The following is a 20,319-nucleotide window of genomic DNA, read 5'->3' as shown; positions in this document are numbered from 1 at the left end:
AGGAATAAGACATTGACAACCTTCATGATGACCTCTAAAGAGAATTTTAGACACATTTTGTGTGTCAAGTGATTTTAAAAAAGCACAAAATCATGTAAACTTATATATTTTATATAAAAACTATGCTAATTAAAATATATAATTTCCAATAGTTTACTTTACCTTGAATCTAAAATTGTAGTAATTATTGTAGTGGCTACAAAAGATCCTAAACCCAATCCATACATTTACAAAATTAAAATTTAAAGTTTCCTCCTTGATCTCTTCCCTGCTTAATATCACTACATTTATTCGGACTCCTTTTGCATTTAGGCAGCTACTTCTACAGAATACTTTCCCCCAGCATGTGATTTTCTATGTATATAATATGCCTATTGATCACTACCAATCCACCCTGACCTTATATGTTTGTTTGTGGGAATAAGATTTTCACATTTCTTTCCCCACGGATGAGTGGGAAAATGCCTTTACTCAGACTCACTGATATCAATCAGCTGCAGGGAGATGTGTTTTAGATGCTCAATTCAGTGGGATACCCTGTTGAACAGTTAGTGGGAATGTCCAGTGATAAATAAGTTTTGGGATGGTATACTGGTTACATACAGTGCCCATGCCTTTGTTACATTGACCAATAAGCCAGTTGTATGCCAATTATCTATGATCCCAGGCTCTCTGACAGCTTTTAAGAAATGCATACTTCACCACCCTTTGATGGCTAATAAGGCGGTGATACCAAGGCATTGGCACTCCCCCATTACCCCGTCCATGCGTGAATGACTTTCAAAATTGGATGGCATTCAGTGTATTGAGGAGCTGCAGAAGAAGATGGCTGTAGGGAACACGATAACGACACCTGGACGGCTTGGATATTTTTCAGAGATTCTGACCGGTTACCTGCATAACTTGACTGACTTCATTGAACAATAGTTTGATGGATACGTGAGGATTGTGAAGACATTTATTGGAAGAGAAAAATATAACAGGAAAATCTATGATATTAGGGTGAATATTGTGCAAAAGCTAGATTTATATTTCAGCTTTTAATAGACGATTCATTGTTATATATTTTGGCTAGTGTTTACCTTTAAACATTGCCATATCAGTATATAGTATAAACTGTCAGGGAATATAGTAGGCCTAGGAGCCAGCGAGACAGGAAGCTAGGCAAGAAAGTTAAGACCTGCCGAGGATCTGCCACCCTAGGGCAGGGGTTTGGATGGTGGGATTACATGTTTGTTAATGTTTTATGGTTGTAATGTAAAACAAGCAATCACTAATGAATATGGGTAAATTGTTCAAATTAATAAACGTCTGTAAGGCCATTTCACCATACCCGCAGGTGTTTTTATTTAGGGAGAAAAGGGGTGGTTTTGATGGGAAAATGGTTCTGGTTGAAAAAGGGCTCTTGCATACCGTAGTCATAAATCTTTGCTTCACTGTACGCTCTGTTTTAAGTAACAGTTTTGTTCTTTAAACTTGGAGTAGGACTTTAACCTGGCAGTTATGCAAGTAAAATGAACTATCGTCTGTTATTTCTGTAAATATGACACAGAGGCACCAGCTCTTGTTGACTTTATATATGGATAACATCTTTCTATTATCAGAATTCACCTTTCTATCATCAGAAAGGAGGGGTTGAACATTAATTTCAGGGAACAGGATGCAAACGCAACAAGTTTCTGAGAAATGGTATTTTTAAGGTTAAGCAATAACTGACACGGTTCATTAAGAAAAAACACCAAGAGTTTTTTGTGACTGATGTGACTTTGCCAGTGTATAAATAGTGGTGGAGACACACTAAAACAAAAAGACAGAAGGGTTGATGAGTTGTGATGTTGGCTCTACCAATTTTCCTCCTTCTGGTCACCACAGTCAATAGTGATCAGGATTCCTGCTCAGGTAAGAAACACTTCATATATTCATCATTCCAAAGCTTTTAAAGTAGGGAAAGTTCTGAGCTTTTTATGAGCCCTTCTCACATGGGGTTATTTAGGTCAAATGCACCTTGATTTAATGATAGATGACCTCAAAATTGTCTCAAACTAAATGGTAAACTAATTTGTCCCTAGGAACCTGCCACCACAGGTTCTTTATGCCTTGCATTGTCCAGGAGAGTGATCATCCCGTCACACTTGTTATCATTGTTTTATATATATTTATAAAGCGCAAACTTATAATAATGCACTTTTCAAAGTCCTTAGCCATGTCAAACTATCTCTCAGAGGGGATCACAATCTAATGTCCCTTCAATAGTCATATGTCATTAACACAGTCTAAAGACAATTTTGAAGGGAATCCAATTAACTTAACTGCATGTTTTTTTTTGGGATGTGGGGGGGGAAACTCAAACAGACATGGAGAACATACAAAAACCATCAACATGTCCTGGCTTAGATTCAAACCTGTGAGCTAGCACTGCAAAGACAACATTGCCAACCACTGAGACAACCAAGCTGCACACCACTATTATTGTTGTTGGTATTATTATTATTATTATTAATAATATTTTATATTAATAATAACAAACAGGATTTATATAGCGCAAACATTTTACGCAGTGCTGTACTCTTTCTATCCACTTGAAAGTTTTGGCTGTTCCTTCCCAAGATTGTGTGTACCTGCCTCCCCCATAACATTCTCCCTAATACAAAGTTCTCTACATCTTAAAGCTAATCTCCAGGATAATGCTTTTATTTTTTTTTTGTTCAAGCTGCAGCTGAGCAAATGACATTCATAAGAGGATGTCCAGGGACTCCAGGAGCCCAAGGAGATAAAGGAGAACGTGGAATACCTGGAGAGAGAGGTTGGTATGACATTGTCACAATGTGACAAAAAAAGTCACAAGCAACTTATTGCAACCAGAAAACCTAATTTTGAGCGGAGAGGAATATGGTCAATAGCAAGCTGAGCCTTTGGCCATTATTATTATCATCCAGTAAAGCGCTGACATACGCAGTCCTGTAAAAAAACCATAGTCATGTTACTAACTATCCCTCAAAGGGGCTCACAATTTATGTCCACAACGTAGTCATATGTCTTTAATACAGTCTAAGGTCACTTTGGGGGGGGGGGGGGGGGTCAATTAACCTAATTGCATGTTTTTAAAATGTGGAAATGATGAGGAAACCCATGCAAACATGGGGAGAACCTGCAAACTCCATGCAGATAGCATCCTGGCAGAGATTTGAACATGGGACCTAGCGCTGCAAAGGCCAGACTGCTAACCTCTGAGCCACCATGCTGCCCATCATTAGCTTAGTTTTTTAAGTATTTAGGGGTCCTGCCCTTTCTTTGTGCAATTTCTATTGAAAAGAAAACTTGTTATTAGGAGAATACAGGAAATATCAATTGTAAACCACCTTTTGAAAATGCAAATGGTATAGCTCTTAATCTGCTTCCATGACCTTTAACAAATTGCAATGTCCCATTGCCACCCCACCAAATGCTAATCAGTTTAAAGAAAAAAAATATATATCTTTTTGGTATTTTTGTGATTCATTAGGTCCTCCAGGTGCCCCAGGATTGGCTGGTATTCAAGGCAAGAAAGGTTTGTAACAGCAATTAATATTATCTATAATAATTATATTAATATGTTATACTACTATGTAACTCCCTGTTTGTGTCATTTATTGTAGGAGATCCGGGAATTCCAGGATTACCAGGAACAAAAGGTAAGCTAAAAGAAATGTTTTCATATGGTCACAGAGTTAAATGAGAACCTTTGATCCGTTTTACATTTTTAAAAGTAAAAGTCAAAGCAGGAAACAAGAAATTCCTTTTTAAGATCTGAATGACCTGTCTGATTTTATTTCTCTTTGTCCTGAAATCTGACATTCTCTGATTTTTGGCTTGGCTCCACCAGCTGCCATCCCCACATGAGATTTCTTATATGTTTAGTAAGAGCTCCTACTGGACAGTGTGGAGCAACAGTGTACAATCAAAATGCAGAAAATTTGGGGATATGTACCGCAAATGCTCAAATATAAACTGATCAGACTATACTCTAAGTATATACCGAATATACCCGGTACTTATTTTTACTTGAAAACACAGTCAAATGTTTTGACTTTTTTTAGCATAAACAGAAGCTGGGGCTTTTTTTTGACACAAAAGACAATTTTGTCAATTAGCTATCCTGTCAGTCACCACCTGGTGACCTTTTGTTTTTTGAGTTTAGGTTTTTTTTGTGCTATACTGTGGAACTTCAGTAGATGGCACTGTGTCCTCATGTAAAGAGTGTAACAAACGTCTTCTTCATCTTCTAATGACATTTTGAGGTTTTGCTGTTCTCAAAACAAAAATGTATAAAATATCTTTCTTTTCTGTAATATACAGGGGAGAAGGGAGAGAAAGGAAGTCCAGGATCTCTGGATGTTTCATACGGTAACAGTTTTTATGCCATGCATACATACAAATTGGAAACAGCTCCAGTTAAGTTTTTTTTTAATATCTTCTATTTTAAAAAGTATCTTTGTCTATATATAGAGTATTAGCTTTCTGTAGTCCACTGCCCTTCTTGACTAGGAAAGACAGCACTGTGAGTCAAGTAGATTTTACTTCTTTAAGCAGTGTACAGCGAGCTGGTTGGTAGGAAAGAAGCCCCCAGGAGGACCTCATTGGTGTAGAGAAAGGTAATGTCAGGTACACATGTTTCAACATAACAGTATATTTCATTTGTGAATTTAGTAATACACAGAACAGCGGTTTTCATTAGGCACCATGCCTAACACCAATAAAGTGTTTGGGAGTAGACAGAAAAGGAAAATCTTAGATATACAAATGAAATGCAATAATATTTTCCCTAAACATTCTTGTTGGGGGCTATGGGGTAATATTAAGAAAGTAATAACTTTCCTAAAATAATTGTTTTAACTTTTGAAGGATTTTTTTAGTGAACCTGGACACCATTTTGAACATAAAAACAAACAGGAAAGGTTGTCTGTTATTATCTATATTAAAAAAGCTTGCTTTAGGTCCCTTTCTGATTTGGTTTTACCTAACTGGAGTCTGACTTTCCCTGACTCCTAAAATCAGTGTTAGGAATAAACATGTCCTGTTTGTGACAATGATCAATTTTGTCATCTCTATTTCAGAGGCCAAGAACTGTAAGGAACTTCAGGAGAAAGGCTTCACTATTAGCGACTGGTATACAATATTCCCAGATGGAAAGAATCCATTAAAAGTACTCTGTGACATGCACACCGATGGGGGAGGCTGGGTTGTAAGTGTGTCTCTCCGTCTTCCATAAATCCTAACAAATCATAATCAGCAAGTATGGTACTAATCATCATTCTATAATAATACAGCAATGATCATTACAATCATTTTTAAGTCAAGTTGTATGTTAATATTAAACATATAAAGTAGTAAAAAATTAAAGCTAATTAGATCATAAACACTGTACTTTCTTTGGTACCAATCATATTTTCATCTACAAATGGAAATCAGGGTTCGGGTAGGATTACTGACCGTTCAGATTTACCTGAATATCATTTCTCTGTCTTTGGTTAGGAGCAGTCAAATGAATGTTGGTGAAAGTTGGTGTCAAGTGGAGATTGCTTTACATAATGTACTTATTTAGGTTGGCTAACATCTATTGTTATGTGGCAGCATTAGCTCAGTTTTTGAGGGCCACATACAGCCCAGACGTTCCACATTTTCATTTAAGCCGTCATTTAAACATTATCATTATTGTACACATCACTTACTAACTGTATGGCTGTCCAAAAAAAAAATTTAAAAAATTGGGTTCAGGCCCACAGAGGCTTGAGTTGCACAGCCTTGATTAATTCAATATAGTGAGCCTGGGCAAAGATTGCTTTTAGGCAGGAACAAAAAATGTGTATTATATTTATTTTGTTCGGGCAAGCATAGACTGGTGGTAAATTGCAGTGCGGTTACAGCTTACTCTCACCCCTAAGCCGCATGTACTGGTGGGAAACTATGTGTAGGGGCTTAGCACCACTAAAAATGTTTAAACTCTAGTTCTTTAGGAACCAGCACAGTGGTTCAGGTGGCTGAACAGCTGGCAGGGTGCCACACAGGAACTTCCGCTCCCACCACCAGTCTAAACTAGCCCTAATGCTGGACTTGTGAAAAGAAGGTTTTGTCAATGATAGGCTTACTCCATGATAAGTCATGGATAATTATAACTTTGATTATGCAGGTTTTCCAAAAGCGCTGTGATGGATCTGTGGATTTCCTTCGAAACTGGGAATCTTACAAGATGGGATTTGGTAGCCGCTTCACAGAGTTCTGGCTGGGAAATCAAAATATTCACATGTTAACATCAACAGGTAATAATTAATAAGTGTGTTTTCACTTTTATTGGTTGAATAAAAAAATTACACTCTGCATACCGACTTCATTCTAGATAATAATAAAAATACAATATTGGAAACGTCCTAAAAATTAATTCTTTTCCTGTGATGTCAGGGACTTGGGAACTGCGAGTGGATCTACAGGGTTTTGACAATACCAAGCATTTTGCTAAATACAGTTCCTTTAAAATTCTGGGAGAATCTGAGAAGTTTAAACTGGTGATCGGAGGCTTTACAAGTGGTAATGCAGGTAAGAAATGTAATGGAAGTGGGAAGAGCTTGCCTCTAGTGTACATCTAGTCCTGCATAGGGTCCAAACTGAATGACAATAAAACAACAGGTTATATTACTAAGTTATATAAATAAGCTAACTTGCATGTGAGATTTATAAATCAAAGGTTGCTTAGCAGACAATCAAAAGGCAGAAGATCAATTTGTATCACCTGTAGCTTAAAGTATAACTGAAGGCAAAACTTTTTATTTAGATTTGGATAAATAATTTAGGGATTAGATCCACTGTCAAGTTACAAGGTATTATTAATATTATTAATATTAATAAACAGGATTTATATAGCGCCAACATATTACACAGCGCTGTACATTAAATAGGTAACAAATACATTAATAATGACTTTCATACACAGGTAAGTTGTGAACAGGTTTACCAAAAATCTCTGCTTTGATTCATGTTCTATGCCACACTACCAAGAATTTCAGGTGCACATGAGCCATTGCTTGATTGATCTTTCCAAAACCGCAGGATTTTGGGGGGTACAAATCTCACAATGGAAAAAAAAACTTGCTTAGTACTATTTACAGGAATCAAATTACTGCCTTACTGAGAGGGGGTAGGAGTATGCTGCATCAGCATATATAGGATAATTTGTAATTGTCTTTATGAAAATAAGATTATTACCAATAATACATTTATGTAAAAGTGTATTTCTGTAAGGACTCTTACTGAAATGTATCTCTAAACTTACTTTACTTTTCTTTAGGGGATTCGTTGACGTATCACAATGGAATGACGTTCTCCACTGTAGACCAGGACAATGATGCAGACCCTCGAGACTGTGTCCAGCTCTATAAAGGTGCCTGGTGGTACAACCAGTGCCACCAATCCAACCTGAATGGACAGTACCTGCTAGGCAACCACAATACATTTGCTGATGGTATAAACTGGAACTCTGGTAAAGGATATAACTACTCCTACAAACAGTCTGAGATGAAAATCAGACCCACCTAATGGAGAATACAACACAAGTCTAATCCTCTTACCTTTTATTTGGGCTTCATTCAATAGAAACCATAAGACTGGGATTATATCTGTGATGTTAACACATGAATGTTAATGCACAGTCTATTGTTTTATTGTGCATTGCATGCGACTCTTCTTTGTGACCACAGCACATGACAACACACAGCTTTGCATTGTGATATAACACTGCCTTATTGCATTGGGATGCCATTAAAAGCAGTACAGCATATGTATCAGAATTTTAGGTTCTGATCCCAGTCTTATTTTTTTTTTTACTTTAAGTGTTTTTAAATTGATATCTTATATAGTACATTGTATCAAACAAAACTTTGCTTCACAAATAAATGCAGAATACTTTTAGATTTATTTAATTTAAATTAAGAATCAATTATCTTTACAAATTATAATTTTAATAATAATCATATAACTAAGCATAGCATAAGACTGTGATGTAGATGAAACTCATGTCAGGGTAGAATGGAGCACTTAATAACCCCCTTTTATACTGTCTGGCCCCCAGTTGCCAAAACACTGCCTCGGGGACAATTACACCAGCCTCCCCATAGCCAATCTTTTCCTTTAACCATTCTTACTTACATTCTTCTCCTTACTGTCCACAAAACACCATAATTAAAAAAAAACATACCTCAGATGGGTTTTACTACCCCTTTAAAATGCCCTTTTGCTTCGAAAGAACACACAAAGATATGTGTAGCACATTCTGATTTCTACTGTCAGGATGAACGCTTGACTACCACTAGATGCCCTTGCTATACCATTATTTGAAACTCAGAGGACCTGCCTATATACCTAACAGCAGGTATTTAGAAGTTGGGAGGAAACTGAAGAGCCCAGTAGACACCCACACAAACACAACGAGACCATACAAACTTCAGTGGCAAGAGAGACACACACTTAACTGAAACAAGAACGAGAAAGAATGAAAAAAAGAGAGGGAACAATTGAGAGAAGGCAATTAAACTAATGGCATGTTTTTGGGATAAAGGAAGAAACCCACATAAACTACAGTCAGCTAATGCTCTGTGCAAACTCCAGGCAGATAATACATAGACTGAAATTCGAAGCTGTAACCTACTGCTTTAAAGACCGGATTAATTTGAATGAGAATGAAAAAGAAAGAATGAGAGAATGGATTGCCCCGTAGAAACCCACACAAAACAAGGGGGACCATGCAAACTCCAAGCAGATAAAACCTAAATCAAGAATCAAACCTGTATTCTACTTCTTCAAAGACCTCAGTGTTAATCACAGAGCCAACCCGTTACCTGTAATAAAAGCCAGGAAAAAACAAGCATGAAAAAGAAAGAAGGAAAAATATTATTAAGTAATAGAGGGTAAAGCAATTAACCTAACATCACATTTTAAAATGTGGGAGCAAACCCACACAATTATGGTAAAAAAATACAAACTACAGACAGATAGTGACCTGGCTAGGATTAGAACCTGTGACTCAGTGCTGTAAAGCTGAGAGCGAAAAGAGAAAAAGTGAAAGAGAGAAAGAGCAAGAAAGAGAGATTAAAGTAAGAGAGAAAATAGAAAAAAATTCTTATTAATTAGTTTTTATTATAACACTGACATAAAAGGCAACTCACATTCTAATGTCCCTATTTTAGCCACATATCTGTAATACAGTGTAAGATCAGGTTTTTTTTGGTGGGGAAGCAATTTAACTGGTAACTAAGCCATGTTTTTGGAAGGTGGGTGGAAACTCACCCAGGTGGTGCCCAGTGGAAACTCACACAATCACATGCAAAGTCAAGACAGATGATGCTTGGCTCGAGATTTGAACCTTTAATCTAGTACTTTGAAGGCCAGATTGCTAACCACTGATCACCATGCTAACAATAGAGAAAAAAAGGAAAAAGAGAACAAGAAAGATAGAAGGGAGAGAATAAAGTAAAAATATTATTATGCAGCATTTTTGGTGGGTAAGGCAATTAACCTAACGGCATGTTTTTCATTGTTCACACATTCAGACGCATATACATTTATACGGGTATCCCTTTATCACAGTTCACTCACTATTGTATTCACAATCAAACACTGATTAATTTAAATAACCATATATTAGTATGACCAGATTTCACTCTGAATACTGTAACTTGTACGTAATCCAATCCCCAACACAACAGGTCCACACATCCCTTCCCTCCACATCTTCCTTCCCCCCGTCAGTGCAGAATGGTGAGCAAAGTTCTGGTTCTTTGAGCCAGCACTGTGCCTACCTAGTTTGCCTATTGGAGCACCAGCTTATTCTGGTGCCAAGGGTTCCCCTTTTAATTAGACTCGATATTTACCGGGTCCACCTTGGGGTGGAATGAAGCTGCTGGATGGGTAGGCTAAAACAGGGATTAGACGGGATTAGGGATTAGTTTGAATCCGTTCTAATCGCAATCTGCACATGCGTAGTCTCACGCATGCACACCTTCATCCTATGAACGCTGTAGCCTTGCCTTACTTAAGGTGGGCTTCCCAAGCAGCAGCTGATAATTGGAAACATCTTATACCTCCAAGCTCAGTGGTAATCCCTTTTTTTTCTATGCACACACTATAACTATCTTTATGGATCCTTAAAAGGTTTAGGAATCAATCACACAACCTTTATTCTAAAACTATATTTAGTAATATTATGTCTTTCTATTTATATCTACACTATGTAGGAGGTTTTCTCCAACAACCTCATTTCATGAAATACCCATGTATGTCACATTTTTTCTTGATTTATTCTTCAATAAACTTCACTAGAAGACAAACTACCTATATTTAATATTATTATGCCTTCCTATTTGGAAAGTACACCATTTAGGAATTTTTGTCAATCACTTTTTCCTCATTGGATACCCATGCAAGTCATGTTTGCATTTCAACTATGTCTCTATAGTTTTTATTAAAGAACTAACAACCACTTATAATGCTAACAATTAAAATCATTTACACCCTTTTTAGAACATGCACTCTTCTCTACAAAATAAATACTTAACCAGGACTAATGATTCACTGATCAAAGTAAGTCCTTAGTTATTTGCTTCTTTTCAAACTAACACACAACTTATTTTTTTTTCAATTTACATCAACTAGGTTTACCCACCAAAAGCCTTATTATACATTATAGATATATGTAGTTAACTACCTATTTTTGTGACCTCACTAATTTTTAATGAATAAACTATTCAATTATAATCTATGTTTTCATTGTTAACTATACTTTTTGTGAAACTATGTTATACTGTGTAATTATTTTTATTTTACAATTATTTTAATTGAATGTAACCCTATCATGCATTTTCCTATTATATTACAAATTAGTGTATGTCTCTACCTCCCCTGAAGATAACCATGAAATGAGTTGGGATTGACGGGCAGCTTTGGTCTTTGCAGCGCTGGGTCCCAGGTTAGAATCTTGGCCAGGACAATTTCTGCATGGAGTCTCCTCGTGTTTGTGTGGGTTTCCTCCCACATCCCAAAAACATGCAGTTAGTTTATTTGGTTCCGCCCCTGTGTTAAAGACACATAACTATGGTAGGGACATTAGATTGTGAGCTCCTTTGAGGGACAGCTAGTGACATGACTATGGACTTTGTACAACGCTGCATAATATATGGGCGCTATATAAATAATTGAGAAGATCCAACAAAACCATTGCGGCTATTTCGATTACGCGTATTTTTATAGTTGTATTTGTGTTTAGTATAACGGCTAATACAATAACCAAGCTAATATATTATTACTAGAAATGTGAATCTCTAGGTAAATATAAGTAAAATTTTATATCTCTATGAATAATCTTAGGGGCTGGCCTTAACAAACTCTTAAAAAGGGAAGGGCTGCCCTTTTTCACTTCTCTGGCTGGAAGATGGATGATGGGAAAAGATTAAGTAAGTTACACATTTTTTTCCAGAATTTTTTTTTAAATTTAATTAAAATATTAAATTGAAAAATCTAATATAAATTTAAAATAACTATTTAGCTGTTTGGATGTAGCTACTTTATTTTGTACATAGGAACGACCAGATATAAAGTGGGTAAAATTAAGTTTAATATTTGTTTCTGCATCAATACATTCATTTTTCCTGACATTTCACCTCAATGAGACAGGGAGTTTAAACAAGCACAATGCATTAGATTGAGCACTCCCAGTTTGCCCCTGCAATAATGAATTTTCCTTGAAGCTGGATTCATATCCAAGGACCTGCAAAAGCACAGCTGCATAGATGAGCATTGTACTACATGCTGCTGTGCAGTTTGAATGAGCTGCCTACTGCATGGCAGCACACAGAAAGAAGTACATACACTTTGCATTCATGGGTACCACTTATCATCATGTGATGTGACGGGGTGCATTGGAATGCCATTCAGAATGCAATGCAGTGCACAAAAGCTTGTCACAATAGTTGTTGCAGTGACGACACACACATGGGTCTTAATGATCACTACTTTGACCAAACTGGAGTAATCTTTTGAGGAAACTTTGTAAATATTTGCAAAAATTCACTTACAGCAGTTGACAGAAACAATAATTCAGGGAACTTTACAATCCACAATATAATATTAAAAAAAACCTAAAGTTGGCAAATAAAATGTTTTTTTTTTTCAAAACATTATTTCCAAAAGCCTAGGTATTGCCGAGTCACGCTCATAGTGCAAATATATAAAAATGTGTCTGGTCTGTGAAGGCATAATAGCTGAATAGTTAAAGGTCTGTACATAAAGTTTTTTGAGCAATATAGTATGTGTGAATGTGACAGGCCTCAAGAGGACCTGTCATATATATTACTACATTATTCCAGCATAGTGACCTTTTTCTAAATGTTTTCTGCTAGGGGCCCAGATCTGCATAACACCAGCCTAGCAGTGTGGAAAAGCCGAGTTGTATAGATAAAATACTTTATTAGAACAAACATTACCAGTAATGCTCTATAATACCATTTATCTGATTGGAACCTAGGTGTAAACATACGACTTAAACAGGTGACAAGGAGTTCCTCTTGGACTCCTAATTGGATAAAAAACCTTTTTATCTAATATTATAATAATCTAATAATATATCATATTATTAATATTACTATAATATAAGCTTTGTGTATTGCCTCCATGGTTGTCCATATTTATATATATATATATATATATATATATATATTGATAGGTAAATAATTTGTCTGATTATGGGTTAGCAGATGTGATGTATCCTACTGTGTAGCCCTTTTAGGCAAGATCTATGGTTCTCCAAATCAATTAAAGCTTCACTTTCTAGAATTACATTAGAATGTACCAGAAAAAAATAGCAGTAAAAAATAATTAAACATGTATTAAGTGATGACTAAAAAGACATTTTTCAATGCCTCAGAGTGGATGATTACCATATTGGCGAGAACCATCTATTTTAGGGTCCAGGGCAGAATTTAAAATGCCCCCTACCATGAGATCCTCCAAAAATTAGCTAAACTTCCAAAAACAGGTTGGCTTGTATTGGGTAGGTATACAACAGCTAATGTGGTACCATCCAGGATACCCCTAATAAACAAGAATATTCCATCCTAACTACTGCATTTATCCTGCTGATACTGATGTAATGTACAGCTGTGGTTAATGGTCTGATATCCCCCTTTTTTTAACGGTAGGGAACTTGTCTCTACAAAATGTGTCTCCTGGGGGAAACGTCACCTGTACCCGATGTCTGTGGAGGTTGTTCAGAAACATGTTCTAAGAATTGCACCCATTTTAATTATTCATAAAGCCACTGGATCAATGGTAGCTAGGAGATAGAAATCTCCCACATTCTTTTGTGAATCCTTGTTCTCTTTTTCTGCTTCCTCATTTCTTATCTTAATTCCTCTTTTTAGGCCTTTGTAAATTCCTGCTCTGTACTACTCACATTTTATCCTCAGCTCCTTCACACATTCACCATTGGAGTTTGTTATTTTCAAAGAATTAGGCTCTTAAATAGAAATACCTGACACTAAGAAGGTCTATAGTATTTTACACGTCCAACCATCAAGATTTTGCAGATGAGTCCTATTCACTAACTATATACCAGCATCTAATATAGGTTAGGATCATTTTTAAAATGTTAGCCATTGCCTAGGGTGCAATAATGAGGGGTTCAGCTGAACCCTAAAAGCTGGCCCACACATAACTAGCTAATTATCTTATCTGAACCCCAATTTCCCATCTAAAGATGTACTAGTAAGAACATATCCCCTTTAACTATCTGTCACATGAATTGCATTTCTCTGGAAGTATCCATTGCAGATTTATTAGGGTTCAAAAATAAGGTTAGTGCCCCCCTATACCTGATTGGACACATTAAATAATACATGTAGTTTCTGCTTTTTGGGTTAGAAATAGTGAGCAGTTAGTGATAACTTTAATTTTGTATCTTTTATGCTGCCAAAGATGAGGACAATAATTACATAGTAGGTTAGGTTGAAAAAATACCATTCCTTTTATTAGTTAGTTGCCCTTCTCTGCACTCTCTCCAATTCCACAATGTCCTTTTTGTGAACTGGTGCCTTAAACTAGGCTGCATATTCCAGATGTGGTCTGACCAATGTTTTGTCCAAGGGCAGGATTTTGTCTCTCTGCAGTCTAGATAGAAAGTATTTTTCTAGCTTTAGATATTACAGCTTGGCATTGCATGCTGTTATTAAGTCTATGATCTACCAGAACCCCCAGATCCTTTTCTATTTCTGACCTCTCCAAATGTATTTCCCCTAGACAGTATATAGCATGCATGTTGTTAGCTCCCAAGTGCATAACTTTACATTTATCTATATTAAATGTCATTTGCAACTTGGCTGCCTAATCAAACAGTACATCCAGGTCTGCTTGTAGATTGTAGACATCCTGTATGGACTTTCCATTACATAGTTTGGTGTCATCTGCAAACACAGAAATGGTACTTTTAATTTCCAAACACTATATAATTTTTAATGATGGTAAACAGTAAAGGTCCCAACACTGAACCCTGGGGTATCCCACTAAGACCCTTATACCATTCAGAGTATGAATCATTAATTACAACTCTCTGGATGCGGTCTTTAAGCCAGTTCTCTATCCATTTACAGATTGACTTTTTCTAAACCTAATGACCCTAACTTGAATAATAACGGTCTGTTGGGTACAGTGTCAAATGCTTTATCAAAGTCCAACTACACTATATCAACTGCTACCCCACTGTCTACCTGTTTATTTATTTCCTCATAAAAAGAGAGTAACTTTGTTTGACAACTTTGGTCTTTCCTGAAGCCAAACTGAAGCCAAAGTGTTTGTGCAACGTGCCTCCACTAGTGCTGAGCTCCTAGTTCTGCTGAGCATTTCCTCTACAGCCGCTGTTTAATTCAGTGCTCTCCCTGTCCAGCTTCTGTGTTAACCCCTTTTTGCCCATTCTGGTGTGTCTCTGCCTGTTTCCTTGTGCTGTTCCAGTGTTCCTCTGTGTCTGCAGTATCCCTGTGTCTTCCATGTCACCTGTACCTCATGTTGCTTCCTGTGTCTCATGGGTTCCCTGTGTCTGTGATGGCCCCTGTGTTACAAGTGTCTATTTCCTTGATCCCTGGTATTTGACCCCTGGCTTGCGACCTGTCTTGCTTGCTGCCTGCATCAACATGGCCTTCCCTGACAATTCTTCTGCTTAGTGATTTGGTACCGTGTATCTTTCTATGCAGCCTGGTGTGCCCAAGGACCGCAACCTAGCAGTACCCAGCAGTGCAACATCCTCACCACTAAGGGCCCCAGAGAAGACCTGGTTAATGCATAGACTCTGCGCCTTGGCCCTTCTCAGTGCTCACGCTATTTTGTTGCAAGCCCTGGCACCCACTAGAGGCCCTGTCTCCCCAAACGTGGCAGACTGTAAGCAACAAAATGCATTTTTTTCACTTTTATTATTCCTCTAAACAGAACATAAGGTGGTTTTAGTTATAGCAATATAAAGGCCAGACAAATGATATATAAACCTTAGACAATTATTTGATGTCCCATAATACGGTTTCAAGCAGCTAATTATATTTGCTTAATGTTCATGAAAGAATTCAGCGAGCAAACAATTTGTTCAAGCATGAAATTTCCTTTGTTACGATGTGTTTCACAAAAGTGCTTTTTCAGGGGAGGATAAGACTACATCTAAATATGACTCACATACAGAATCTGAGTACATTTTCTAGCTAACATCAAAGGAATGTTGGGACATTAGCTAATATAATAACCTGTTTGGTGTATTTTGGTTGAAATTGTATTCATGGACATCTGTTAATAAGTAAACCCCCTTGCTGTAAACCTATCCTCTTCTGGGTAAGAATTTTTATGCTTTAACAATTTTGGCAATCAAATATTGGCAAACAAACTTTTATTGTATGTTAGCCCTACTGTATGTAATATATAAGTTCATTTTTTTATTTTAACATCAGGAAAATACTTGATGACAACAAGTAGGAACAGCTTGGAAAGCAATGTTTTCAGTCAAAGGTATTAACAGTAATTTATAATCTCCAATACTGGAAATCTAGAAATTAAAAAAAAAAGAATACTTTGTTCAATTGGTAGCAAACAAAAACTTTTGGTTATTTATAATTTAATTTGCAAACCCTGCGAGTGTATGTATAGCCCTAACTAATTTATACAAAATAATGACAAATGTGAATCCCAAAGTCAACTAAGGTACTCTTCAACAAGCATTTATGACATTTGAAAAAAGAGGGTAGGCAAGGGTAAAGGTAGAATACTACAAAAATTCATGCCGGAAAACTAAAGGAACGGCCGGATTTTCGATTGTCAACTGTATATATATTTTAAATATGCTACTGTACAGTTGTATTACAGGTTTCAGTATTTTTGATTTTTTATGCACAAATTTATATTTTTTTATTTAAAGTTTATTAATAAATTTATTACATTTATTAAATATTGGACATATTTTAGTGAGTTATGCCTAAGAATTAAAGGCCTACAATGTAAAATGAGTGTTCATGAAAAACAATATACAGCTTTTATACACATAAATCCGGACAGAAATGACTGCCCAGGAGGGTAACTGATGAAAATGTATCCTCTCCAGCTTTGAAGAATCAGGATCGGCTGCCTCTGAGCAAATGTTACATGGTAGTGTAAATGTAGGGGAGCTCCAGGGAATAAATAGAATCTATCCACCCTTGATATATATATTTTAGTAATGGAAATAAAAATTGACACCCCTTGGTTTGAATTTTATTTAAAAAAATATAGAGAATAAAAAAATACTGTGAAATAGCATATAAATCCTATCAAAAACGACATTAAGTTATGATATTTGATTATCATGATTTTAAAAGGAACACATATTTTTGGAAGCAGGTGTCACGGTCCCTTCCGTGACGGAAGTTTGAGGATCTGTCAGACAAGCTGCATGTGTGATTATCTGACAGTCTCTTTGGTTTTACTTGTTGCTGTGTTGTTGTTGGTAATGACCACTCCCCTTGTATCAGCTGCAGCTGATGGTCATTACTGCTCCTCCATTTAGTCTGGCCTCACACTTCATGCTATGCGGCTGATATTCACTGTGATGAGCTGAAGTCTTTAGGTATCATAGTCTGTTCAGATTTTACATAATCATAAACATAGTTTAAACATTTTGCATAAATCTTTGTGAAATGTGGAATAGAAAAAAAAGAGATACAAGCTATTTATTTACTGGGGATTCACCCAATTTTTCCCAAAATATATACTTTATTTTTCATTGGATTCAACTGTGAAAATGCGTGAAACAACTTTTACTCATTCATACATTTTCCCTAATAAATGTGAGAAACATGTAAAAGTTGAGGGAAACCACTGAGACCAACCTGTAATCTTCTCTTGGGTTGGGCTAAGAAAGTTCCCAGGTGAGAAAATTCCCAGCAGAGGATACAATAATGTATTCAATCCAATCGTACGCGCCGATGTACACGCTACGGAGGGGGCTTCTTCTTCTCCACCGTCCGGCTTCTTCTTCCCGGAGAGGGCACCCGACGCTGGAGGACGACGCTGGAGATCGACGCTGGAGATGGATGCTGGAACACAATGCTGGATCGCAGTGGGACCAGGTAAGTGATCGATAAACCCGAACTTTTCTCACTGTATTTTCATACAGTGGGAAAAGTTCGGGGTTATCGATAATTGTAATTATTTTAAACCCGAACCAAGGTCGGGGTTATCGCTCGGGTGGTTAAGGTCGTAAAACGTTCTGATGATATGTTCTTGGAATAGGGTGCATAACTTATTATGTTGGCTGCATTTGTCATCCTTGATGAAGTGCTAGAAAAGACAAAAAGAAGTCTTTTTGCATGTTGAGGTACAACGTATGCATACACTGGGGAATTATTGCAAATAAAATGACCAAACCTCAATGCAAAAATGTGATGCTACCCCAATTGTGTATTTTTTACATATCCCAAATGTCACTAAACAATCAGTCAATGCACAAGTTGCACTCACTGGCAAAGAATAGGGATCATTCTTCTCCATCCGACTTGTTTGTTCCTGTTTAAAAACACAACTCTTGTATCCATATAAAATCTTTATTATGTATTCAAAACTTTTCCAAAAACGATAAAACTTTAAAACAGATCATCCATGGATGTGCATACAGATCCTCACTCTAATGCCGACAACCAAACGCATGTGACGTATGAAGTACATAAGTATGTAGTCCAGCCTATATTCAAAAGGCTAATGAATATAATGAAAAAGAATATGATTCTCCTATACCTACTAGAAATTGATACTTACCTCTACAATCTGTAGCAAGTTAGCAATCTAATGAATATAATGGAAATGATATGGGAAAAGTTAGACACCTTTTTTGGGATCAATCAAATGGAAAAAGAAGACCAGAAGGGGATGTAGATGAAATTGGGTAAAAAAAACAAGGAAATAGGATCAGATGGTATTTTCAATTTGGGTGATGCCAATTCTTTAGAAATATGAAAAAGGTTTTAAGACTTGGATTATACTTAAAATACTTTGAATAAATATAATAATTTTATCAAGATTCATAAATAAATTTATTTATTTAACAATCCAGGGAGGATTGTAAACAATAAAATGTATGTTTCTAGATCTTAGAGCTTGAACATTTTAAATTTGTTAATGCTTCATTGTTCAATCCGGAAGTCATGGATAACAAATGAATAACTTTTCCATGACTGAATTATTAGGACAATAATGTTTTCTACAGATTAGGACTAAAATGAATGATTTTGATATCCAGAAGGGTATAAAAGGATTCAAATCTAATATACATATTATAATAAGACCGGTGGATAAAGGGGTAGAATAATAGCCCTTAATAAGAGTGATTATTTAGCAAAAATGGGACAAACTCTAGGGGATACTGACACTAATCTGACTTCAGCAGCTAGGAGTTTAGGTATTAGTATCATCATTAGATTCAGGGTTACAAAAAAGTATTTAAATTGAAAGGAGGGGGATTATATTTTACCCTCTGCTCCTAGGATCCCCATTATGTAATATTTACCTAAAATACGCAAGGACCAGAAAAATAGTCTTAGTCTTACTGTGGGAATGGGTTAATATATTGACTCATTTTTACAACCTATAGTGATTAATCTTCCCTCCTATATAAAAGATCAGAAATGTGATTTATTTATTGAGTGATATTCCCTATTCTAATGATATGATTTTTGTAATTGCAGATATTACTTCTCTGTATACAATTATTGCACATTAATGTGACTTTTTCAGAATATTTTTGGATGAAATCACATTTAAAATTGACACAAATTACATTTCTTTTGCATTGTTTAGAATTCGCTACTCACCATAATTATTTTTGGTTTGTTGATTTTTTTTATAGACAAATTAAGGGTGTTGCTATGTGAGCAAAGTTTACTTCTAGTTATGCAAAATTATTTATAGGGATGACAAGTATGTTTATAACAAAAATATAGATTCTTTAATTTTTTGGGGTTGTTTTATTGATGATATTTTGTTTATATAGAAAGAGGATACAGAATCACTGATTATATTCACTAATGAGTTCAACAAATGATTTAAATATCAAACTAACAATTAAGTATGATGCTAAAGTGATTCACTTTTTAGATTTAAATATTTTGTAGATCTAGGTAGGTTTTGCACTAAAACATGTTTTAAATCCACAGATAGAACAGCTACATACCTATGAACAGTTGGAAGAAGGTGATTCCTAAGGGGCAATTTATGATAATCAGACATAATTATGCCAATTTAGAGGCTTTCCAAACACAATCTCTAAATATTAAGGAGGAATTTGAAGGGATTTATTGTTGCATATTTGTATAATAATATATAGGAAGTATCAGAGATGAATAGGAATGATTTACTAAAAGGAAAAAAAAATACCCAAATCACCAGATATAATTATTTTATGATTTGAAGTATTTTGGTAGCTCCCAATATAATCATAATGGGCCTTTAGCACACTCCAATAATTAATTGTGTGTTATTCAACTCCAAATTGAACTCCATCCATAATGCCACAACCTCATTGCTTGTTCCATCCTCAATTTCTTCTTTCGCATTCACTTTTAGATCACTTCTCTTGACAATCTCTTGGCCTAGGAAAGGAATAAATATAAATCTAGCCCCATGGGCAAGTGAATTAAAAATCAAAAAGGCTTTACATTATAAACTTCACTGCATTTTCTGATTGCATCTGCTTCTGAAACAAGCCAGGAAGGGAGTGCTAAAACAATTCTGCCAAGCCCAGTTGTA

General features: G+C 36.0%; 1 protein-coding gene across 1 annotated transcript; it reads left to right on the top strand.

Moving 5' to 3' along the window:
• Positions 1-1,741: 1,741 nt before the first annotated feature.
• Positions 1,742-7,817, top strand: LOC140341808 (ficolin-2-like). Its single transcript, XM_072427687.1, has 9 exons — positions 1,742-1,899; positions 2,711-2,803; positions 3,503-3,547; positions 3,636-3,671; positions 4,336-4,383; positions 5,094-5,221; positions 6,167-6,296; positions 6,436-6,570; positions 7,319-7,817. Exons 1-9 carry the CDS (start codon positions 1,833-1,835, stop codon positions 7,564-7,566), a joined length of 930 nt encoding a protein of 309 aa, XP_072283788.1. The 5' UTR covers positions 1,742-1,832; the 3' UTR covers positions 7,567-7,817.
• The last annotated feature ends 12,502 nt before the right edge of the window (positions 7,818-20,319 follow it).

This window comes from Pyxicephalus adspersus, chromosome 12 (assembly GCF_032062135.1).
Source record: "Pyxicephalus adspersus chromosome 12, UCB_Pads_2.0, whole genome shotgun sequence".
NCBI lineage: Eukaryota > Metazoa > Chordata > Amphibia > Anura > Pyxicephalidae > Pyxicephalus > Pyxicephalus adspersus.
Note: the sequence above shows the minus strand (reverse complement) of the source record. Positions and strands in the feature narration are given on the sequence as shown.